This window comes from Prionailurus viverrinus, chromosome A2 (genome assembly GCF_022837055.1).
Source record: "Prionailurus viverrinus isolate Anna chromosome A2, UM_Priviv_1.0, whole genome shotgun sequence".
In the NCBI taxonomy this organism is placed as follows: Eukaryota; Metazoa; Chordata; class Mammalia; order Carnivora; family Felidae; genus Prionailurus; species Prionailurus viverrinus.
The window spans coordinates 151,958,213-151,983,931 of record NC_062562.1 but is presented as its reverse complement, the minus strand read 5'-3'; the positions used below and the strand labels follow the sequence as shown (position 1 = coordinate 151,983,931).

The 25,719-nt window shown below is 38.6% G+C and overlaps 1 protein-coding gene across 1 annotated transcript in view; it reads left to right on the top strand.

Moving 5' to 3' along the window:
• Nucleotides 1-837: 837 nt before the first annotated feature.
• MTPN (myotrophin) overlaps nucleotides 838-25,719 on the top strand; it is a 59,730-nt gene continuing 34,848 nt past the window's right edge. Inside the window, exon 1 of the mRNA XM_047849003.1 lies at nucleotides 838-1,182. Coding sequence (XP_047704959.1) covers nucleotides 1,111-1,182 — 72 coding nt within the window. The 5' untranslated portion in view covers nucleotides 838-1,110. The remainder of the gene's footprint in view (nucleotides 1,183-25,719) is intronic.

The window sequence follows — 25,719 nt, the reverse complement described above, 5'->3', positions numbered from 1 at the left end:
ATATATAAATATATAAGGTATATAATATATATATACGTATACACACACATATATATATATATAAATAGTTCCAGTAAGCTTTTTTGAATCTTTGTTCATGTGTGCATGTCTGGGTCATCAGTGTTGGGGCAAAATTCACTTGGATTCTGTGCCCCAAGGTATTACACCCAAACTCTAGGAAGAGTAGAACCGGCTTCACTAGAATAGTCCTGAAGCTTCAATCCACTGAAAACAAACAGAAAATTTAAAAAACACAAATTATACGGGACAGTTGGGTGTGCTCTGGCCTATGGCACCAAACTGAATTCTTAGTCCTGGAAATAAACTTATTGCATCTTTTTTAAATTATATCCTCCGTGCCTAGCAGAACCTGGCATGGAGGAGGAGCCCAAGGGATGCTTGATAGTGGAGAAAGAAAGGGAAGGAACAAGAAAGGGAGGAAAGGAAAAAGAGAGGAAGGGTGGCAGGAAGGCAGGGGGAAGGAGGGGGGGTGAAAAGGGAAGGAATTCAAATCAAACATTCCTACTGCACACTTTTAGAAGGTGAGCAAGATGCCCTCCAAGGTTGTGTTTTAAAGAAAAAGTTCTTCCCACGTGTAGTGTGCAGAAACGTCCTGGTTCCACCTGAAATACCCCAACCGCCCCTCCACTCGCTGCCCTCCCCGCCTGCGGCCTCGCTACGCTGGCCTTTCAGTCCCGCCCACTCCCGACCCCGTCAACCAGCCTGCCTAGCCACTGCGCCTGCGCCCATGGAGCGCTCCGCTGCGCGCCGTCGGGGCGGGGTCGAGAGCGGGGCGTTCCGCCGAGGGGAAGAGGAAGAGGAAGTTGGGGGAGGATCCTAGCTGGGAGTGAACCGGAAGTGTAAGCGCTCTTGCTTCTCTTCGGCCAGGCGGAACCTGCTCTGCTGGGCCCGGTGGCCGCAAAAGAACTTTCTATCTCCCGCCCCAACGGTCGCCGCGGCCAACTGCCTCGCCCGCCTGGCAGCCTTTCCCGCCTTCTCTTCCCTTCGGCTCCGCGCGGCCCTGTCTCCCTCTCGCCCCGCGGTATCCGCTTGCTGCTACCACCGCCTCCTCGTCTTCTGCCCGGCCGAGCGGCCCGCCCCGCTGCAGTGATGTGCGACAAGGAGTTCATGTGGGCCCTGAAAAACGGAGACTTGGATGAGGTGAAAGACTATGTGGCCAAGGTAAGCGGCGACGAGTGGAGTACGCGAGAGCACGGAGGTGGGATGCCGATGGATGGGGCTGAGGAAGCTGACGCGAGCTGGGTTGGCGGGGGTGGGGGCGGCGGGGGGTGGGGGGGAGGAGAACCAGCCGGGATGGAGGTGGCACCGAGGAGAGAAGGGAGTCCGGGAGCGTCTATATTGAGGGAAGGGGTCCTGATGACGCGGTCGCGTTCCGTGCCAGGTAACTGCTCGGTGGTTCAGTCAGGCTCTTGTCTGCCTGCCTCCCTGGGGGGAGGGGAGGAGTGGTCACCCTCTGTTAGGGTCCCTTCTGAGCCCTGGTCACTTGAGTCTGGCCCTCTTCTATGCCTGAGTTACTTAAACCTTGCTCTGAATGGGGTAATTCTCCATCTTGGACCTGCCGGTTGCTGAATGAATCAGAGGAACGTCTTCTTGAACTTTGAGCCGGTTAAGAATTTAAAGTAGTCATTGACCGTGAAAAAAGAGTGCCGAAAATAGCAATGGTTACAATTCTGAAACTTGGTATCACTTCACTGTGAAGCCTTCGCTTTGGGTGTGGCCTTTTTCGTCTCCCACACTACAACACATACATCCTGGCTTCAAGTGGTAACGTTGTCCATTAGCGCCGGGGGGTGTTTAAGATACAGAACAGTTTTCCAGCAGGCACGTTGACTTCAGTTACTCCATGTTGATCCTTGATCCCATCTGAAGTGAAATGCCTAAACGTGTAATAAATAGTGTGCCGTTCATTCACAGTTATATTTGGGGGTAGGATCATGATGAGGAAAGCTCATCTCAAACCTACACTCAGAATGCAAAATTGAATCTGCATGGTGGTGGAGTGGTAACATTCCAGGCCGACCTGCCTCTGGACCCCAGAACTGTGCCTTTTGTAATTAGGAGAGTACTTACGTGTTTTTTGTTTTGTTTAATTCGGTGGTAATGTTAAAAAAAAAAAAAAAATCCCCAAAGTGTAACCTTAAGACATAACCTTGGAGGACATCTTCTAAAAAGTGTAACTTTAGGACATAGCCGTGGGGGGCATCTGACTCACCTTCTAAGAGTGTGAGAACTGGTTCTGGATTTTAGTTCTTCAAAGGATATGCCCACCGATGTGCTGCTTTGCCTCCAGAGATCTGTTAGGAAGCAACTAAGCAGAAGCAGAGTTTCTTAAAACTTGCAGGATTGTGCAAGGCAAGCTGCTGCTGGTCTTTACTCTGTTTAATAAATACCATTACAATTTAGACTTTCTGCTTGCAGATCATGTGTTTAGCTATTTGCAGTGGATTTGTAGGACACCTTCTCACCGCCCTCTCAGCTAGTGGTAGTCTGAAACCTAACTTACGGGATGTTTCAATACAAAGTTTAAAGGAAGAAATTACTGGGGCGCCTGGGTGGCTCAGTCGGTTAAGCGGCCGACTTCGGCTCAGGTCCTGATCTCGCGGTCCGTGGGTTCGAGCCCCGTGTCAGGCTCTGTGTTGACAGCTCAGAGCCTGGAGCCTGTTGCAGATTCTGTGTCTCCCTCTCTCTCTGACCCTCCCCCGTCCATGCTCTGTCTCAAAAATAAATAAACATTAAAAAAAAAAAATTTAAAGGAAGAAATTACTGAGACACTTCATTGCCTGGTACATTTTTCAGTGATGGGACGCCACAGTACTCGGGAAGTTGAGTGGGCTCTTGTTTTTCTGTTATGCAAGAAGCTAGGTTATTTGGTTAACTTGAAATATACAAAGTTGGTAAGTAGTAAGGGAGCTTACACCTACAGAACCAACACCATTTATGGGGTGTTTTCCTGATACATTATTTTATATCATTCTTGTGAAATACTTTTATTAGTCCTGTTTTACAGAAACGCAGAGTACTTAAGACAAAAGTCCAAAGTTGCAGAGATAACAAATGAAGCCAGAACTGGACTGCTGGCTCCAAAACTTAGGCTCTTTAACTGCTGCATGCAGCCTCCCTGTATAAAATGTAATTGTGAAAGCATATAATGCCAAGATTTCTAGTGGGGCATTCCCAAGGTCGGCCTCAGGCAGATGAGTGACACCCACAGTTCTCAGTTACGCAAAAACACTCACGTTAAAATAATGATGGATTGATTTTTGTTGGTTTGTTTTGGAATCAGGTCATTGTGTTTACTTTTGTTTTTTCCCTGTTACTACCAGGCTGTCTATTCTCATCAAAAGAGATGTGCATGAGGGGCGCCTGGGTGGCTCAGTTGGTTAAGCATCGACTCTTGGTATCTGCTCAGGTCCTGATCTCACAGGTTGTGGGATCGAGCCCTGCAGCAGGCTCTGCACTGACAGCATGGAGCCTACTTGGGATCCTCTCTCTCTCTCTCTCTCTCTCTCTCTCTCTCTCTCTGCCTTTGTCTTGCTTGTGCGCTCTCTAAATAAATAAATAAACATTAAAAAAAAAAGATGTGCACGAGAGGAAAACTAGACATTCAAAGAAAAGGAAGTATTAACTGGTTTATCCGAAAAGGTTTGACTGTCGTGTAGTCCTACGAACAGTGAGCTTTTTCCTTAGTTTTATTGAGTAATCTGAGTCTCTTAGAATACCGTTTGTTTTGTTAATGAAAAATAACAAAAACCGAAACCGCCCAAAACCGGCACTCCAGTTTTTACTGACTGAGTTCCCTTCAGGTGTCTCTTCACACTCTCAGGTGCTTATAACATAGTTTCTTCTGTTCTGCAGCCGTCTTCCCTGCTTACTCATTGACTCATCTTTTTCATCCGCCAGTTTATGGTACTCTACTCATTATGACACTCTGAACTTACGTAATGTGCATTTATCTAAGTAACTGCAAAGAAAGTACATAAAGCACCGTTTGGAGTCCTCTAGTTTTCCTTGTAAGCAGTAAGAACCTTTAAAATATTCTTCTCTACTCCTGTGAAGATGTCTCGCATAGTTAGTATACACGAATGGACCTGTAGGTGAAGCATTTTAGTATTTTCCCTCTTTAAAACTAGTATTTAAAAAAATCAGTAATTTTACTTTTCTACCTGCTTCTGACTTATATACAGAAATCTAAATATGGAGAGCCATAAATTACTGGTTTGGGGTGAGTTCATGAACTCTGAAAACTAAGTTCAGAGTCCCCAGACCATTGAAAATTATCTCTCTCTAAATGGAAAAAGCAGCATATAGAGAAGATTTTAGGTTAATCCGTATTAAATGTTCATCTGTAACATTAAAACAATGTCTGAGACTGTTTGGCTTCTTGACTGACCTAAAGACCATACTTGGTTCATTCGTTTTTCGTGGGCACCTTTCAGGTCCCACGCACTTTGCTAGGCCAGGACTGATAGTGAAGAAATTGGACACAGTGCTCAGGAAACTTAAGCATCTGTATTCAGCAGACTTGTGTGGGAAAACTGTCATACTTTTAAAGAAGTTTGAAAACTGTAAGTAACATCTCACATAAAATTTGGTTTGTCCATTTGGAAAACGAGAAAGCCGGAAAGTAAGATAATCATGAGCAGCAGTAGTAGATACTCGTAGCCCCATTTTCAATCTGTATACATCTTCTGGGTGACATTACCCTTGCCTTGTCTGCCATTTTTCCCTGTGTGTTAATTTCTTCCATTGGACTTCATTCTGCTCTCACCTGAGCTCCAGACTTTCTAATGGATAGTTCTGTTCAGATATATTCGATTGACCCCACATTGCCCTCTCCAAAACTGTTTTCATTTTTGTTGTCTCCATTTCGACTAATGACATCACGACCCAGCCGTTTCCCCAAATGAGAAATTGGGGGATCTTCCCAAATTTCTGCGTGTTATCAAGACTGCCTTCTTAGTCTCTCGTCCATTCTTTACTCTCCATTCTTATCACGACCTTAGATTAATTGCTGTGTCTTTCCCATCTGGACTGTATTTTCCTTGACTATAGTGTTCCTCTCTTTCCTCGTCAACTTGCACATCTTAGGGGAGGGGATCTCTCTGTCACGTGAATTCTGGGCATGTTGTCTTTTTCGGCCAACCTCCTTCACTGCTCTTAAAATACTTTTATGATTCCCCATTATTAGTTTTTTAAAAAGCCATCTCTTCCGTAAGTACACTCTGATCTGGCCGGGGCCTGCCTTTCTGCAAACACTGTCTACAGGTCCTCTGCCCCAGACCCTGCCAGCTGTTTCTTACTTGTACATCTTTCCAGGCACTCTTTTCTTCCTCCCTGAGCAGGTCTGCTCACCTCAATCCCTAACGCCCAACCTCGTGAGCTCCTCTTAGTGCACATATCACTTCTTCCAGAAAAACATTTGATTTCAAATGGTACACTGCTTCTTTTACTGTTTCACTTACCACATTGCTGTGACTTTGTTTACATGTCTGTCTTTAATTAGGCTCTGAGCCTCTGGAGCTTAGATATTATATTCTTTTTCATCTTTGTATCTCCAGTACAGTGCCAGGGAATTTCACACATTAAAAACATATGTTCTGAGAAATTCTTTGTCTTAGCTACAGTTTCAACATACTTCATTAGCAATATAATTGCTATTGATTACCATTGACAGAGTGATTTATATTGCCAGGTACGAGACGATACTCTGCAAGATCTTTACCAAAATTTTCATTTGCTTTTTACCAAAGCATTTCAATATAGCTAATAGTATCCCCATTTTAAGGATGAGGAAATTGAAACCTCAGAGAAGTTAAGCAACTTTAACAAGGCCACAAAGTAGCACAACTGGGATTTAAACCTAGAGCTGTCTGACTCTACAGCCCATATTTTTTTCTCACTGTATCAGTCTTCCCTGAAATGGTTATCTGGTGTCTTAGCTCAGAGTAGCTTAGCATCAGCACCTTAAGAGAGAGAAAGGGGCTTATAAGAAGTAGGCACAAGTTATCTCTGATTATGAATAATGACATAGAAAAATGGCTACACTTAGCAGTTTGGAAATAGCATAGAAACAGTATCTCTTATAAACTTTAAATCTCACTGGGGGCTATCTTTGCTCAGTGTACATCTATAAAGAGATGGATAGTTTGATAACTTATGGAAACTTGTATTTATAGTCACACAGTTTTGGGGGCTTTTTTTAAGATTTTTTTTTTAAAGTTTCTTCTACACCCAGTGTGTTACTTGAACCCACCACTTTGATACCAAGAGGTGGATGCTCCACCGACTGAGCCAACCGGGTGCCCCACATAGTCACACAGTCTTAACAATTTATATGTGTAATTATGATCCTGCGCGGTACAGAAAAACTTAAATTGTGTCTGTTTGCTTTAAGAAACAAAAGTTAAGTATTGAGATTTCTTTTCAGTGGTTTAAATTAAACAGACTGCAGGGGCGTCTGGGTGGTTCAGTTGATTAAATGTCCGACTCTTGATTCCTGCTCAGGTCATGATCTCATAGTTCATGAGTTCAAGACCCGCATCGAGGTCTGTGCTGACAGTGAAATGCTTGCTTGGGATTCTGTCTCTCCCTCTGTCTGTGCCCCTCCCCTGCTCGCTTTCTCTCTCTCTCTCTCTCTCTCTCTCTCTCTCTCCCTCTCTCCCTCTCTCCCTCCTTCTCTCTTTCAAAATAAATAAACTTTAAAATATATATAAATTAAACACATTGTAATTTTTTCAAAAAGTATGTTCTTAAAATTTTGTATGTTTGAGCACTGTGATGCCAAGTGTAAGTATAATTTCACTTACACATCATATAATTTCATTTACTTATCACATCAACCCATGAGCATAGTTAATGTTGCTAACCCCCATTTTAGAGACTAAGAGACTGAAGCAAAGATTAAATAGCTTGCCCAAGGTCATAAAGCTCTTGTTTAGTGAAGCTGAGATTTGAACTCTGACTTCATAGTTCCTTGCTATGATACTTCAGCATGCCATTGGCCTCCATTTCTCAGTAATGCTAGGTAACTCAGGAGATGCTGTATTATTGAATATACAAGTGTTAAAAATAATCACAGCAGGATGGTAATTATCCATTGAGACTACTTAGGGGTGACTTTTTTGGTAGATTTTGAGGATCCAGCTGTCCTAGATAGAGGTGAATGCTTATGAGATGTATTGATAAGTTGTCCCTTATAATCTCCAGCAGGTCCCATACATGTAGTCTCTTGTTTACATGTGCTTCTTTTTCACTTGCTGTGAAATACTATACATCAGGTCTGTAACTTCCCTTTCTCTGTGGTTTCCCTTCTTTCTCCAGCCCCCATTCTAATTACATCTACCTTTGACACCCTGGTAGGTTTTAAAAGCAACAATTGTGCACTCTTTGAAAGGGTAGGATCTCTTGAACCTGAGAAAAGTATCAACTCTAATCTTGAGAAATTGCCAAGACTTATTGGGATCACTTTTCACTTTCCTAATAAAATTGGCAATTTAAAAACAGTCCTAATTCAGTCTGTCTTGCATTTATTCATTTTAGGTGGTTTCCCTTTTCTCCATTCCTTTTTTAAATTGCCAGTTTCTTATATCGAAAAGATTTGTTGCTGTGTTATGTATGCCTTTTCTGCATCAGGGCTGGTGACTCCGTCAGAAAGCAAATGTATCAGCTTGTATAAATATAGGTGCCCCCAGAAGGTATAGAACGTTTAGTGTAGATACTTTTTTTTCTATTAGTCTGGTGTTTGTTTTGTTTTGTTTTGTTTTAATGCAAAGGAAGACCTTTCTTATATTGGGAGGCTCGTGTTCACTCAGATGTCCATAGGCTATATATAGTGTTTTGCTCTAAAATTTTAGACAGGATCCTTACACTAGTGCAGACAATTAAAAGCGCAATAAGTTAAAGCCAATTTAATTATAAAAACAACATAAGCTTATTATTTAAAAGACAACTCTGTGTTGAATAAAATAAATTGAGACGAAGTCTCTCATTGCTCACTCCTCCTCCCCAGGTGGTTTCTTTAAAGGATGGCTTGTCAGGTGCCTGGGTGGCTCAGTCCATTAACTGTCTGACTCTTGATTTCAGCTCAGGTCATGATCTCATGGCTTGAGAGTTGGAGCTTCATATGGAGCTCAGCGTTGACAGGTTGGAGCCTGCTTGGGATTCTCTCTCTCTGCCCCTCCCCTACTCGCTCTCTCTCTCTCTCTCTCTCTCAAAAAATAGACTTGAAAAAGAAAATAAAATATAGGTTGTAGTAGGTATTTTCAAGACAGAAAAGCATAAAAAAGACAAAAATTGACCTATAATTCTACTATCTAGATAATTGCTGTTAACTTTAAAAAGTGAAATTAATTCAGGAACAGATTAAAAAATGCATCAGCTATGGCTCCCTTTCCAGGTCTCTTTGAACAAAGTGAACCATTCTTAACAGTTTCACCTAATTGCCGAAAAGCACTGGAAATTTACTTATCTATTTCCCCACTTAAAAAAACGATTCTGTATATACATACCTTCTGCACTTTGCTTTTTTTAATTCCTTTATAATTCATCTTAGGTTCCACATTGAAATCTATTCATCCTCTCCTTTTTTTTTTTCTTTTTTCCGGTGGGACACAGCGTTCTGTTTTCTGTTTCATAGGATGTACCATAGTTTATTTGACTAGTGTTCAATGCAGACATTTTTTCCGGCCTATTTTTGTGATTAAACAGTGCTGTCATGATTACCTATGTATAAACCTTGGCAGCTTTTGAGGCTATATCTGTATTACCCTCCTGAGAAAGTCTTATCAACCTAGCCACAAATCAGTAAGCACATAAGACTAATTATTCTCTCACAACATCAGCAGCACTGGCCATCATGACACTTTGTAGTTTTTGCTGTTTGAATAGGTGAGAAATGATACGTTGCTTCAAATTGCATTTCTTTAATAAGAAAATCCAACATCAGATCTTTAGCATTTGTGTTCTTTTCCCCCAATTTCTTGTTTATTTCTTTTGTTCAGTTTTCTGTTAGGTAGTTGGTCTTTTTTTTATTGATTTGTATGAGCCCTTTATAAATTAAGGAATTTAGTTTTTTATCATATGTTTTGCAGATATTTTTTCCAGTATGTCTTTTGACTTCATCCATTTTGTTTTTCTATAACAGTCTTTACTTTTCATGTGGTAAATCTCACTTTTTCCCCTTGTGTGACTTGGATATTTTCTATTACAGAGATCTCTTTCTTTATAAGATTATAAATTTGGTCTTCTAGAACGTTTTTCTTTTTTCTTTTTTTTTTTTTTTTTTGGCATTTTAGGCAGTTGATACTTCTGTTATTTATTTTCAAGTAAGCCACAAAACAGGAATGTAGTTTGTGTGTTTTTCTGACAGTTTGTTTCCGTACCATTTATTGTGTAATTTTTTAATTTGTTCCTGAATTAATAATCTGAACTACTGTCTTCATCATAAACAGAATTTCAGTATGTGTTTGGATTTCTTGCTCTATTTCGCTCCATACTAAATTGTTTTAGTTACTGTAGCTTCATTATTTAGTATGGAGTAGAGCCATTTTCCTCTTATATCCTTTTTAGAATTTTTGTAGAAAGGTTCCTTTAAGATTTTTTTCCCTTTTCTTTTGTCTCAGGGAAAATGGGAGCATTTTTTGAATGACTTCAAACTTAACCCTTATGTCTCCATAAGCATTAGACATTTTTTTTCCTAGAATGCTGGTATCATGTAATCTAAAGACCATAATGCTTTAGATTTTAATTCATTATGAACTGTCTTAAGATCAGAGGATATAGTGCAGCATGGGAGTATTCTATATCAAAGTATTTGTAACAGTGAAATTGTGTTTAGGCAATCAAATCACAGCTGAATTGATAATTAAGAGTTAATAGGTACTATAACAAAGACTACCTTACGGTAAGAAATACGACTGAAATTAATTTTTTTGCAACTGTATCTTTATTAATAGTTCCGATAAGCTTGGGCGGTTGGTTTTTCTTATTCTTTTTTCTTCTCTTTTCTTTCTTTTCTCTTTTCTTTTTTCTTTTTTTAGTCCACAAAACATTACAAAGATGGAGAGGGGCTGTGATTACTGAAAGCAATGAGAGAAGAAACAAAAACATGAGCTGACCCGAGAAAATGAAGGGCCAAGAGTCATATTACCTTAAAGTTCTAGGGGCCCATACAATAATGAATATGTATGAATGTAACTGTGAGCTTCATGAATAGTTTAAATTCGGTCCACTTTTCTCTTATTTAAAAAATCGGACACATGTATATTTTGGAAAGGTTTCTATTTGACTATATAAAATAAAGAACGTTTTGATACTTAGGTCTAAATTCTTGACCTTCTGAAAAATTTAGGCATCCAAATAAGGGGGTTTTAGAAGCTAAAACACTCTCCTTAGGGAATTTGGAATTTCATTGTTGATTTAGCTATCATGTTAATGGCTTTGGAATTAAACCCTCTAGCTGTGGTTCTCTTAACTAACTGGATCACTTTGAGTGAATGAGTTAACTGCTCAGAACCAGAGTTTCCTCACTTGGGAAAAAATGAGGATGTTTATAAGACCCTCTTGATATATTTAAACTGTGTACCTTTTTCCCTGGCATGTGGTGAAGTGTTAGCCAATAAACGTTAAGCCGTTGTTACTCATGATAGTGACCATAAATATGGTTAGAAGCAAAGCTACTTAAATATCCGTCTAGTCCACCTCCCTTATTTTGTAGAGGAGGAAAAATCAGATGTTAAAGGGCTTGACCCAGATCATACTGCTAACAGGTATTAGGATTTTAATGCAGTTTTCTGGAACCAGAACAGATTTTTTTCACTTATATTATGGTATTTTATAATAAAGTACTTTATACTTTATTACATCTGATGGAATATTTTTTGCCTACCCTATCTGCTTAGTAAATTTCTGCTTATTTTTAAGTTCTTGTTCCGCATAGCATTCACTGTGCAGTTAATTCCTCATTTATGCCAATGTGGTATCAAATATAGATATAGAATCTAATATAGAATATAGATATCTAATATAGAACTTTTTCGCTGTGTTTATTGTAGTGCAGTGTTTCTTACACCGGAGAGCTATGGGTTCCTGATTTGACTGACAAGTCCCTAGACTTGAATTTGAAAAACAGTGGTTGAGAAACTCAGATCTTGTTCTGTAGAACTGTTGCTCGTGTCTTTAAGTTTTGAATGTTCAAAAAGAGTTTTTGTCTTACTGGTTTAAAAAAAAAAGGTGCATGTGTAGGAGTGAATCGCTTGTTACCATTTAGATATTGAATAGTGCCTCTCAAACTTGAGAACTCAGAGATTACGTAATCTCCCTGCAAAATATGGTGTAGATCTTTTTTTATAATTTTTTTTAACGTTTATTCATTTTTTGAGAGACAGAGAGAGAGACAGCATGAGCGGGGAAGGGGCAGACAGAGAGGGAGACACAGAATCCAAAGCAGGCTCCAGGCTCCAAGCTGTCAGCACAGAGCCCGACGTGGGGCTCGAACTCACGAACTGTGAGATCATGACCTGAGCCGAAGTCGGACACTCAACCGACTGAGCCACCCAGGCGCCCCAGTGTATTGTGTAGATCTTGGTTTAAGGTGCAGTGTTTGTAGTGGGGCTTTTGTCTTTTTAGGGGTGGAGGTTCCCAGAATTTGAAGGCCCTTCCTTCTTACATAGTAGGAGTCTTGGTGAAATGCAAGGCTTGGCTCCTGCCACAGTAAAAGCCAAAAAGGACAAATAACTTGCTTCTTCCTGCCTGCACTTAAGAAATGGGCCCATAATCCATAACCCTAATTGGATGCTTTTACCTGGAGCTGATACAAAGACTCGGGCACTGTAACGGATGCAGTGGCAGCAGTAAAACCTGCAGTTTCAAAAAGAGAAGTAGTGTTGTGTCCATTGTGGCCTCTCTTCTGTGCCCAGATGATTCTCTGAACATTTTGGTTTTATTTCTTGTTTCTAAGCCTCTTTCATTGCTGTACGTTTACTCAGCTTGGTTCTTCAACCTTCACAATAATTCTGAGAGATACTTTTATTATTTGTTTAATGCATTCCATTTCTGTTCATCATTATGAATTGCTTTCCACTGCTTGTAATTAAGAGCCCCGTATGAATTTTTACCTGCCTGTTCTCCATTATTATGCCGTGAACTTTTTGAAGATAAAAAATCATCTTGTGTTTCCAGTATTTATCTCATTGTCTCTTTTCTGCCGTATAGTTAAGTTTGGGTTGAATTGGTATTCTAGGAACTAACCCTTACTTTGTTGTTTCCAAAGTTGTTTTACCATGTTCTTCTTTGTGACAGTTGTTTTTTCGTATAAATGATGTTCCTTCATTTCCTCTCTTGAAAATGGCTGTTTTCAAAGTCTTTGTTTTAAACTCAACAAGTACCGCCCAACTTTTTCACACTATTACAATAGTTGTGGAATACAATGATAGTGACGATAATTGCCTAGATAGAACACCACCTTCCGCTTGTAACCTCTCATGGCCATCACTTTAGAATTTCAGTGATGAATTTTTAAAACCATACAGTCTGAGTAAAAGTGAAGGTAGTTTTATGCTTGTTTTCTTGTGAAGAATAAGCAGCATCATTGCTTTTTCACTGGTAATAATGAACAAATATTAAAATCTATACTTAATGCCACATTGCTTAAAACAGTATGAAAGCACGTGGACCATCAAACCAATAAAATTGAAAGCCTTCCAGCTGCAGACCAATTCCTTGGAAAACACCTTTATTATTTACTTTAAAGCTCTCTTTAGGAGAGTAATTATACTTTCACTTTGCATTCCAGCACACCTGGGTTTGAGTGCCAACCCTACCACGTACTAACTTTGACCAAGTTGATTAATTCCATGAGCCTCAGCTTTCTCATCTGCAAGTAGGGATTGTAGTAATAGCCAATTCAGATGTTTTATCTCATTTTTAAAAGAGATACTGAATGTAAGATTCAGCATAGCATTACCTAACAGATTATAACTGCATAGCGTATGCCTGCTATTTGAGTTGCTTTTATGTAGATCCATTCCTAAAAGGAGTCTTAGGCCAAGGCTGTCTTAGGTTTTGTGAGCTCTACAGCCTCTATCATCAGTATTTATCTCTGCAGTTATGCAAAAGCAGCCATGGATGATATATAAGCAGATAAGCATGTCCCTGTTCCAGTTACACTTTATTTACAAAACCAGGCAGCAGGCCGGATTTGACCCATGGGTCAGAGTTTGCTCATCCCTGTATAACACTGAAGTTACAAAAACTGGCTTGTCTAATAAACTAAATTTTATTTCTTTCTTCTCAAGATTTTGAGACCTAAAGTAATTAACATGTGTGATCAAACATAACACTTATTTTGGGGCTCAACATTTCCGAAAATATGATTCAGAAATCTTTCTGCTGTAAAGATATTGAAGGAAGAACAAGACTTGGAAAAGCCACATGTAGATAAGGGGATGAGAAAGAAAGTTCAATGAAATTCTTTAAAAGAAAAAGCAGAGTCTTAATAGTAAATTTGAAGCTTAGGCAAGAGGCCTAGAATTATTCTGAAAAGAATCATTGCTTGTATACATGCAGATAAGAACTGATTTAAATCATTAAACTGAAAGGGAATTCTGCAATCTATAATCTTTTCGGTTATCAAAGGTCATTCTTCACCAGAGTGTTCCAGAATTATTCTCTCTCCAGTCCTAATGCCAGTCCCACAACCTCACTTGATTTTCAAACTCTGGAAGAGAAAGAGAAGGCTAGTTAGTACAGTTTTCACTGGTTCATACATAATTCATTCAGCAGATACCATTAAGCACTTATAGTGCTTAGTAAGCATAGAACTTAACAACAGTGAATATTTCTGAGGATCCATTTTCTTCAGTAGGTTCATTTAAAAGGCTGTACAGGATAAACAACAAATAAGGTAGTTGTATAGAATCTGAATAAATTATTTTCCTATTTAAAACATGGCATACAAATAAAACTTAGAAAGCAACTATACAAATGTGTTTAAATTCTACAACTATATAAAAATAGTAGACTGCTTTAAGAGCCAAGAAGTAGCCATATTTGATTGCAGTAGAGAGGAGAATCAGTGCTATAGAACATCAAATTCAAAACGGACGATAATGGGGCACCCGGGTGGTTCAGTCGGTTAAGCATCCAACTTCAGCTCAGGTCATGATCTTGTTGTTTGTGAATTTAAGCCCCACGTCAGGCTCTGTGCTGACAGTTCAGAGCCTGGAGCCTGCTTCGGATTCTGTGTCTCCCTCTTTCTGCCTCTTCCCCGCTCACACTCTGTCTCTCTCTCTCTCTCTCTCTGTCTGTCTGTTTCTCTCTCTCAAAAATAAACATTAAAAAAATTTTTTTTGAAATGGAAGAATGGGAACAGAATGCCTTCTCTTTGAGTACTTACCCTGTGCAAGGTATGGTCCTGTATAATAAATTAATATAGATACGCATATAATTTAATCTCACATCTACCCAGGTAGGCTTAATCTCCATTTTATAGTTAGAGAAATGAAAATTAAGCAACTTGCCTGAAATCCTACAGCTCGTAAGTAGAAGGACAGGATTTGATCTGACCCATCCAGGAGAGTACTCTTTTCCCATCATTTGCATTGAAATTTTTCAGAGCTACAAATGAAATAGATAGGGGGAAAATTGAAGATTATCACAGTATGTAAAGCATTGAGATGGAACCAGCAAAAGATAGGGAAGAACATACAAGTTTGAACCGATAAATAGAAATACAAGTTTTCACAACTGAAAACACCCAAAATTGGACATACAGGGTCCCCATCTTTTATTCAAAATCAGTAAACACAAATGAGGAACAAGACACATCTTAGATAAAATGATTATGAAGTTTTTTTTGTTTTTGTTTTTTTAGGTCTGTATGCTCATGGGAAAAATTACAACATTAATTTTAAGGGGTTACGTCATCTTTCCTTTATTTTTTTTTAAGTTTTTTTTTTGTTTTTTTTTGTTTTTTTTTTTTTTTTTTAACGTTCATTCATCTTTTGAGAGACAGAGACACAGAGCATGAGGAGGGGAGCGACGGAGAGGGAGACAGAATCCAAAGAAGGCTCCGGGCCCTGAACTGTCAGCACAGAGCCCAACGCAGGGCTCGAACTCACAAACCATGAGATCATGACCTGAGCCGAAGTCAAATGCTTAACCCACTGACCCACCCAGGTGCCCCCCTTTATGTTATTTTTGATGGTACTGGAAAACAGTGAAACAAGCGTTTGTGTCAGGAATAAAACCTATAACATGAATTCAAGTTGTCACTCCTGTACGATGGTGACAGAAAAACAAATCTTAAGAAAATATGTACACCCTCCCCTTCCCACTCAATAGATTTCTGTAGAGATTGCGTTTAAAATTGTAGGAATTGAATTACTCTTCCCCTTCTTTCTCCCTTGCTCCCTCCTTTCCTTCCCTTCTCCCACTCCTTTCCTATCATGGGTTTATTTACAGATACAGACTTTAGGAATGTAAATCATTGGATCCTGACAGAAGATATTTCCCTGGCTACCTAAGATTTTAGGAATAAATTCCAGCTGTGGAGCCATGAATTAGTTTCTTTGAAAATGAGGCTAATTTTTGATCATATTAATTTTTCCAAATTGAGATACTATAATAATGTTTTGAGTGGATTTTTAAAATTTTGGTAGTCTTTCTAAATATAAATACATGCATTTTGTAAAAATTTCAATTTTATACCACCAGTAAAAATTTTAATACTTCACTGTTTCCATAGGAAAATTTCTAAGTGTGACTAATGGCTTTAAAACCTGCCAAAGAAGAGGGGTAATTGGGTGGCTCAGTCGGTTAAGTGTCCGACTTCGGCTCAGGTCATGATCTCATGGTTCGTGAGTTCGAGCTCCACTTCGGGCTCTGTGCTGACACCTCTGCCTGGAGCCTACTTCAGAGTCTCTGTCTCCCACTTTCTCTGCCCCTCTCCCGCTCACTCACTCTCAAAAATAAATAAATGTTAAAAACAAAAAATAAAAGAAAAAAACCTCCAAAGAAGAAAAATAAAGTGAGCTTTTATTAAGTAAATCAACTATATAAAACTAAGTGACTGAAATAGTCATCTTGGAAAAAAAAAAAACCAAACTTACATTAAAAGTTCTATGTAGGGGCACCTGGGTGGCTCAGTTGGTTGAGCATCCAACTCAGACTCAGATCATGATCCCAGGGTTGTGGGATCAAGGCCTACATCAGGCTCCACAATGAGCATAGATTGTGCTTAAGCCTGCTGAAGATTCTCTCTGCTTCCCCCCACCCCCCAACCCCTGTCCCCTGTTCACGCTCTTTCTCGCTCTTTAAAAAAAATAACAAAGTTCTTGTAATATATAGATAAGGGAACATACCATAAAATTTGGGGCCTTACCTTTCATGGACCTTCATTTAAAAACATTTTTTGTTAGTAAAGAGGGTAAATGCTTAACACGTTTATTAGTTAAAAATACAAAAATAAAAAGTTATGCATTACATTCGCATTTAAATTTTTCTCTGGTTCATATTTTATTTGATTTTCATTAGTTCTGTGTGATACTGGCAAGTAACTTAATGAACATGAATGTATAATTTGAACATATAATTCCAGAACCTTGAATAGTCCTAAATTAAGAATCCCAGAGACAGAAAAACATAGCTATTTACATGAACTATGTTAAAAACACAGGACTTTGGGTCACCTGGGTAGCTCAGTCAGTTAAGCGTCCGACTCCTGATTTTGGCTCAGGTCATGATCTCACCATTCATGGGATCAAGCCCCGCATGACAGTGAGAATCCTGCTTGGGATTCTCTCTTCCCGTCTCTCTGCCCCTCCCCCAAATGCACTCTCTCTCAGAATAAATAAACTTACTTAAACAAAAAAAACCAAAAACAAAATAAAAACGCAGGGCTTTGTTTTATTTTGTAGTTCTCATCCTTAAACAAATTATATGTGTTTTGTTTGTTTTTTTACCATGAGCAGGTTCTTTGTTAAAAAAAATTTGTGCCAAATTATCAGGCATTATGACCATTGAAGTTTCTTAACATTACCACTATTTGTAGTGATTTTGTCAGTGAAAATAACCCTCAGTAGGTAACATGTCTGGGGTGACTGATCCTGGTAGCTTTTAGGTGACCACTTTGGTCAGGATCATCTGAGTAATGGTTTTAACTAACTAGTAATAAGAAGCTATTCAAAACAAATTTAAAATGTTTTCAGTGGATGCATTATTACATATTTACTAAATAGGTAGGTGCCCATTAAATAAATGATTATTATGGGTATTATTACTGTTCATTACTTTGAAATGAGTTCGTATTTATAATATTGAAAGTTTGATGCATTTGGTGTGGCAGATCTCTTCTGTTAACTTTAAAGAAAATATGTAGAAGTAAGAGCAAGTTGATTATATATTTCTCAGACCTACTTTTCTGTTGTGCCATCTACTTATATAATCACCTTTTTTTATTTGCTTTGCCTCTCAGTGGTAAATTATACATGTGAAGCCATTGCTATGTTGTAATTTATAACTCTGGTTCTTTTTATCCATTAATGTCACCAGTGCAATAATACATGATTTTTATGTTATGTTGTTATGTTATGTTATGTTATGTTATGTTATGTTATGTTATGTTATGTTATTGGCAAAGTTATATCCTAAGGCAAGGACTTTTAACCTCAAAGAGCAGGGGAGAGAGGACAGAGGGATAATTGTGGGAGGAGGGGCCATAGCATTCATCCAATTTCTTAAAGGCTCTGTCATTACAAAAATACTAAATACCATAGTCTTAAGGAAACTCTGAACTCCAAGTGAGGAAACATAATAAATACTTAGCTGTAACTGGATTACTGGGAACATTGACTCAACATTATGGAATTTGTTAAATTTAGTAGTTTTATGCATTCTTCTATCAGTTAGGTGTCCAGTATTAACTTACATGCTGTGCTACAAAACGGTCACACATATGCTAATTTAGTCTAGTCTCTGTTAAGTAGTTTTTGAGGACACTGGTTTCTTGTGACAGAACAGTATGTGCTTATGCCTTAGAACTCAGTTGCAGCAACATGTAGGTATCTTGGAGATCAAAGGAAGCAAATTACTTGCTTCTTTTCCCCTGAAAAAAGTCCTAAAAAAAGTTCTCTGCAGGAGTCAGATGACCGTTCCATTTGGAAATATTATGAAGAATGTTATCTCAATCTGAATATTTATTATTCAAATGAACCTAACGTGTAGTAGAGGCCTGAAAGAAGGTCTGGATCTAGTAAATATCTCCACCAAACCATACTTCTGAAAAGCATATAAAAGGTTTGCTATTACAGACAAGACATCTGAAACTTTTCAACAGTATATACATATTTGTAAATGTGTTTTTATTGCATATTAAAACCACTTAGGAGACTAGATAAGGCAAACTTTTAAAAAATCTGGAAGAATCTAGTGAGAGCAAGATTGAGACATGCACAAAAATAGAAATACTAAGTAAACTACACCAAGTAAATTGTAGTCCTCTGTTTGGACCGTGGATGTTAAGAGTTGAGCACTTCCTATCCCAAAGCCCGTTGAAATTTTTTTATTCACCATTGTACCTAACCTGTTATCCCTTATTTGTCTTAAACTTCCAAAAGCTATACTTAAAGTGAAGTAGTATTAGCAGTCCACCAGAAGAAATTTACTCTCTGGACCACGTAAGTGATTAGAATAACAATATCCCTAGAATATAGATAAAGCACTAATACTTGCCCTGTGTTACAAGTAAACATAATGAGCGGTGCCTGGGTGGCTCAGTTGGTTAAGCGTCCGACTCTTGATTTTGGCTCAGGTCATGATCTCATGGTTCGTGAATTCAAGCCCTGCATCGGGCTCTGCGCTGACAGTGTGTAGCCTGTTTGAGATTCTCTCTCCCACTCTCTTCCCCTCCCCCATGCGCGTATCCACGTGCTCTCTTCTCTCTCTCAATAAATATTTTTAAAAAACAACAAATAAACATAATGATACTCTAATGGCCACCATGTAATATTAGGTTATTTGCTGAGTACTTTGTCTACATTTTCTTTTAATTCTCATAAACGTTTGATTTTAAAAAGATACCATGAAACATGGTTTTTATGGGTAATACCGGTAAATGAAGATTGAAGAAATTTAAGTAATGTGCCCAGGGTAACCAGGCTAGTAAATGTCAGACCAAGATTTGTCTCTAGATCTGTTGGATTCCATAAACCACTCATTCCATTATATGATGAGTATTTTTGAAAGACTGAGGGAATAGAGAAATGGAGTTTCGGTTTTTGCGTGACTTAGTACAAACCTGTCGTCAAGAGAAAGTTTTAGAACCACGGTGACCGCACAGCTCATGCTATGTGAATGACAGCCATTACTTGACCTCATGAACTTGTCTTTTTTGTTCACTTTTGTACGTTTCTACCATGTAGAATGATGTCTAGCTCTTAGTGGGAACTCATAAATATTTGTTGAATAAATGACCAAATAAATGGCTAGTGAATGAAAAATATCTTTAATGCTTGAAGGTTTTAGAAAAGATCTAGAGCTGTGCATATGATGCTAAGAGTTTATATAGAAAGAGCTTGTGGCTATTCTCTATCCAGAAGATGAAATCAAGGATCAGATTAAGGAGTGTCAGCTTGAGCTGAAAGTCACTGGCAAGATTTGGAATCTAAATGGCAGGAAAAGAAGTGTCCACATTCTGAACAGGAAGGAAAGTGTTAACAGAGACAGTGAACCAGTTGACCTTCATCTTGGCATTAGCAAACTGGCAGAAAAGGGGTCTGGATCGGGTGGAGGTGGGGGAAGCTGGGACACTGTCTTGGGATTTAACTCTTGTCACCCAGTACATTAGGGATGTTCTGTGTTCATAAATGCTTTTAACTGCTTCTCAGGTGTAATACAAAAAATCAAGAGATCAAATAAAAGAGATGCCAGTCCACTTTGATTTAATCATGTAAATAATCATTTCAAGCTTCATAATTAAAAAATAGTTTGTCATTATAAGACCTCTTTACCTTTGACATAGAACATTGCTCACTGTTTCTTTTATAATTTGTTATTCAGGAGGAACCCGTCAAATTATTAGAGTACCTCCAAAACCAGGTATTAGTTGGCCAGTTTGCTTAAAATGAAAGATGAATTCAGCACCTGCTTGGACTCCTAGACTTTGACTCAAAATATTAAGACTTATTTTTTAAAATAAGCTTGGAGATTTCTGCAGTTAGTCCTGAAAGTGTTGTACATTGTTCTTAATTTTTGTTCATTCCACATGCTTTTTATAAGGATATATTTTGAGTAGGTTTGTGAATAATTATTCTAAAGGAAATAATGGAGTGTGTGTGTGTGTACATATAAATACTGGATTTTTTCCTTAAAATTGTTAAATGAACTCTTATTATTGATTTTTACAAAACTAGAAAAATAGACCTTTGAATTTGAATTCAGATGTTGTGCGATTAATTTTCTTTGGAAACAAGATGGATTGGATGAGGTTTCTGTACATTTTTTTAAATGGATTTTTAAATTTGTAAAAATTGTCATTACCTTGTAGCCAATATGGAAAGTTATCAGAATTAGTACTTAGAATTTTTGTTGTTGCAAGATCGTGGTAAAATTATAAATGTTTTCAAAGTCCAGTGTGAAGCAAAATACTGACTTTTTAAAAATTTATTTGAGAGAGAGAGAGAGAGAGAGAGAGAGAGAACCAGTGGGGGAGGGACAGAGAGCGAGGGAGACAGAGAATCCCAAGCAGGCTCTGTGCTGTCAGCATGCAACCGGACGCGCAGGGCGTCATCTCAGGAACCCATGAGATCATGACCTGAGCCGAAATCAAGAGTTGGGTATTTTTTTTTTTAATTTTTTTTTTAATGTTTATTGATTTTTGAGACAGAGAGAGACAGAGCATGAACGGGGGAGGGTTAGAGAGAGCGGGAGACACAGAATCCGAAGCAGGCTCCAGGCTCTGAGCTGTCAGCACAGAGCCCAATGCGGGGCTCAAACTCACGGACCGTGAGATCATGACCTGAGCCGAAGTCGGACGTTTAACCGACTGAGCCACCCAGGCGCTAGAGTTGGGTATTTAACTGACAGAGCCACCCAGGCACCTCAATAACTGACATATTTTTAAAAGCCATGTACAGTATGCATGTAATGTATAGTTACATTAATTTAACTAGCATTTCACAAAAGCTGTGGTTTTCCACGGTTTTGGGTCTATCCATAAGTAATATTCTTACCTTTAATATAATAATTTAATATTTTTACCTTTATTTTCAAAATAGTAATTCCAGTATTAAGCTCTTCTTTGCTTCATTGGTAATTTAGAACATTTACTGTTGGTTTGGTTGTATGTTATTTTTGTTTGTTCCTTTGGTTTTTTTGGTCCTGGTTTGTGTTTGTACTAAAGCTTTTAGTATTAATTTTTAATTTTTATTGCATTGGGATTAGAGAACCATAGGTTCTCTATGGTTTAAACTTTGGAATGTATTGAGGTTTTCTTTGGTCTGTTATAATCAAGTTTTGTTAATCAGTGGAAGTTGACGGTGTAGTTTCCATAGAGCACAAAGTTCAATATATATTAATTCCATCATAGTGATTATTAATCACGCCTGCCATATCCTCACCCACCAAAGACTGAGCTTATTGTGATAGTCCCTCGCTACCATGCTAGTTTTGTCACTTGTTTTCTTGGTATTCTTCAGGTAGATTCACGACTAACAAACATTTTTAAAATGTTGAATGGACATCTTTTTTGCATATACTTTCCTTTGTCTTGAATTTAACTTTGTTGTATATTAATTTTTTTTACATTTTAAAATTTATTTTTGAGAGAGAGAGAGACAGAGCACAAGTGGGGGAGAGGCAGAGAGAGAGAGGGAGACACAGAATCGGAAACAGGCTCCAGGCTCCGAGCTGCCAGCACAGAGCCAGACGCGGGGCTCAAACCCACAAACCGTGAGATCATGACCCGAGCTGAAGTCGGACGCTTAACTGACTGAGCCACCACAGGTGCCCGTATTAATATTAATTTTTTAGAGTATGTGCCTGATATATTTTTGCCCATTCGTTTATGTTTTTCACACTTTCTCATATTTTGTTTGTAGGTGTGCTCAGGTAGCAGCTTCTATTTGGATTTTTGTTTGCCTTTCTTTTTGTTAATGTTACTTAACAAAATCCAAGATTCATTCTTTACCATTAAAGATAACCTGACCTAGTTGCCTTTTTTGTGGAGCAAAACCCTGCAAGTTATTAATTTGGTTATTCAGACCTTGGGTATTTGGCAGATATTTTCTTTTTTTTAAATTTTTTTTCGATGTTTTATTTATTTTTGAGTCCGAAGGAGACAGAGCGTGAGCAGGGGAGGGGCAGAGAGAGCGAGACACAGAATCCGAAGCAGGCTCCGGGCTCTGATCTGTCAGCACAGAGCCTGACACAAGACTCGAACTCACGAACTGCGAGACCATGACCTGAGCCGAAGTCAGATGCTTAACCAACTGAGCCACCCAGGTGTCCGGGCAAATATTTTCTTGAAAATGAAGTTAGTGAGCCTGTCAATTCAAGGAAAACAGCTAGTAGTTTTTATAGCCAGTGGTAAAATTCAAGCTTTAAAAGAAAATTCAAATTTTGGAACATTTATATCTGCCAGCTAGAGCCTGACAGCTTTCCAGTACTTAGTTTACTGATGAGATTGGAAGCGTCATCAATGAATATGATTGTTTTGATATTGAAGAAAGAAATGTGTCAACATTTGGAAGATCTACATCACTCAGTAAACCAATATTTTCTAAATGACCAATGCATGACATTACAAAATCATGCATATATAAAAGATCCATTCAAATTGTAAATTGATGGTTTTAATGTAAGAATATGAAATTCATTGATACAGTGTCAGATTTCCACAATGTAAATAATTAACAAACTACCACTTGTTGAGTTTTGGTGTAGTGTTAGAGAAAAGCCACATAATTAACTGAAAAGGTTGTTAAAAGCATGTTAAATTTTTTACTTGTTCAACTACATATCTGTGAGAGGCCAAATTTTCATCATATATTTTGGCCAAAACAATATGTCAAAACAAATTGAATGTGGAAGCAGATATGAGAAGGCAGCTGCCCTCTATTAAAACAAACATTAAAAAGATTCCCCGCCCCCCCAAAAAAAGTAATACAGTAATACACCCTTCACTTTTTGGGGGGAGAAGGAGAGGAGGAATATAGTTATTTTTTATTTTTAAAAATCTCATTTACGTTAACGTGCAATGTGCTGCTTTTTGTTATTTCTAAATGAATGAGTAAATATTTTAAGTTTTTTACTTTAATTTCTAACTTGATAAATAACCATAGATATAACCATTATAAACAAAAACCCTTTGGGATGCTGAGAGTGAAGTGCCCGAGACTTCACTGCACTAGACATCTTAAGGTGCCGCTTACCTCCTCCTTCTCCCCTCCTGGGAACCGCAGTGGTGTGTTTTCTGATTTGCTGGTACCCAAGGCTGCCTTTGCCTTCACATGAGTGTTGATTTGCTTGGTGTGGAATGCATGAGTCATAATTTATTCTCTCTCAACTGCAGATCAGAGATTCTCAACCTTCTGCCTACCTTCAACATGTCTAAAGGACACCTCATACATCCCCCATTAGTGTTGCTGTCAGTAACTCTCCTCAGAGGGTTGTACCTGATCCCCAAGTCCTCTCTGGATATCATTACTATACATAGCTTCTTTCTCTTGTCCTCTGGAATCCAGTGTTGTAGAGAGAGACCAGACTAATTTAATTTTCTTTAGAGTTAATGTATTTTTTATTTTATTTTTTTTGTTTGTTTCTGTCCTTGTAAAACAGAAATTGCAAAACTGTATTACTGGGCAGGGGGAGTGGAGTGGCGGGGGTGTTCTATTGAATTTTGTCCATAATACAGTGAGCTTTTACGATCTGCAGATCTGCGGGCTCAGGTTTTTTGTTTGTTTGTTTGAGCCCAAAAAAGTTTACTTTTATAACTGTTTCCCTTCGTTCTGACTTTGTATCATTTATAGATTTTTACTTTACTGTCTTTATATCATTTTAAGCATTTTCATTTATCACCTCAGTATTCTGGGAGAATTTCTTAAGCTTATTGTCAATTCTTTAATTGAACTCACGAACTGCGAGACCATGACCTGAGCCGAAGTCAGATGCTTAATTTAGAGTTGGTAGGGCTGCCCAGCTCTCCTGATGTAAGTGCAGATTTTAATCTTTCAATTGCAGTTTTAATTCTCCTGCCAGATTTCACTTTCTCAGCCAGCTTCCTGTTTCCATCATCCTGGATCTCATTTTGTTCACTTTGCATGTTTGCTTGTTTTCTTCTTAAGATACTTTTTTCATAGAAACAATGTCTTTTGGATTCCATCTTGATCACTCTGAGTGCTTTCTAAAATTAAGTTTCTTGAGTCTTCAGTATGATTTTTCTTTTGCTGTAGTTTTCTTGTAGTTTTCATACACACACGCCCCATAATGTTTTTCTTCTGTTACTTATCCTTGAAAGGGGAAGAAAGCTGTCCAGACTGAGGGTGTGCAGACACACAGGACGTGAGGATTGCTCCTGACCACACATATCACCTGTCTTACACTAGAAGAATTCTAGTTTCTGGTGGCTCTCTTGGCCTGATGTGATATCTTTTATATTCTCTGTTGCCTCGTTCTAAAACACTACTTAAAAAATTCTAACTTGAGGCAGGAATGTGCCTTCGGTCTCTCTGTGACTCTGTCTCCACATAAAGTGGTTGATCCTTCGTGGGTAGAGAAATAGTGGATCACTTTTGTTTTCCTCCAACGGAAGTGGATTCTGCCACTAAGAGGAGACAGTGGGGGAGAAGAAACTTTTAATAAACCTTTTCCCAGAGGGAATAAATGATTGAACAAGAGAGTGACTTTTTTTTCTCTCTTGTAAAAGAAATCGAGAAGCAGGCAGTCCACGCCTGGTGCATTGGCTTCATGGTCATGAGGCACTCAGGCTCCTTTTCGCGTGAGGTACTTGAGCTCCTCCGTTCTTAGTCACTTCTGTCTTCAGGATCACCTCATGGTCAGAATCACTGCTGGAATTTCAGCCACCATTCTCTCATTCAAACAGGAATAAGAGAAGTAGATCTTCCAGTAAGTCTTTGAGGCACCATTCAACTTGTGTTCTCACCTATCGGCTCCTCCTAGGTACTGAGTTGCTGGGAAATGTGTGGTAGCTGAGCACATTGCCAACTTAATAAAGTCAGGATTTCTTGATAAAGAGGAAGGATAGAATGGTGATGGAAGAGGTAATCTCTGCCGCAGTGGCACTATAGTAGGGCAACATGTAAGTCAATCACAAGGGCATGCTTCAGTAACACTGTGTAGTTCATGTAGTTGGCCAATACAGTTGGTTTTCTGAGCTTTTTTGAGTTGTCTGTCTCTGTTTTCACAAAAGTTGAGGCAGGCACATCAGGAGTGTGTCCCTGAGAATCTATTACTTGTACTGGAGGTCAGTCTGCTTTCCTTTTCAAGTTTGTGGACACAACTTGGATGAAGTGAGAACTTCCAGACATTTAGGATTAGCATTGGGGTTTAATGTGTTCCTGTTGGTTTTAATTTTTTACTATTTTCATTACATTGTGGTAACCATGAGTTACCAGAGTGGGGTAACCATGCCAAGGAAAGAAAATATGAAATATTCTGGTTTAATTTAATGTGAGCAGGTCTGATTTT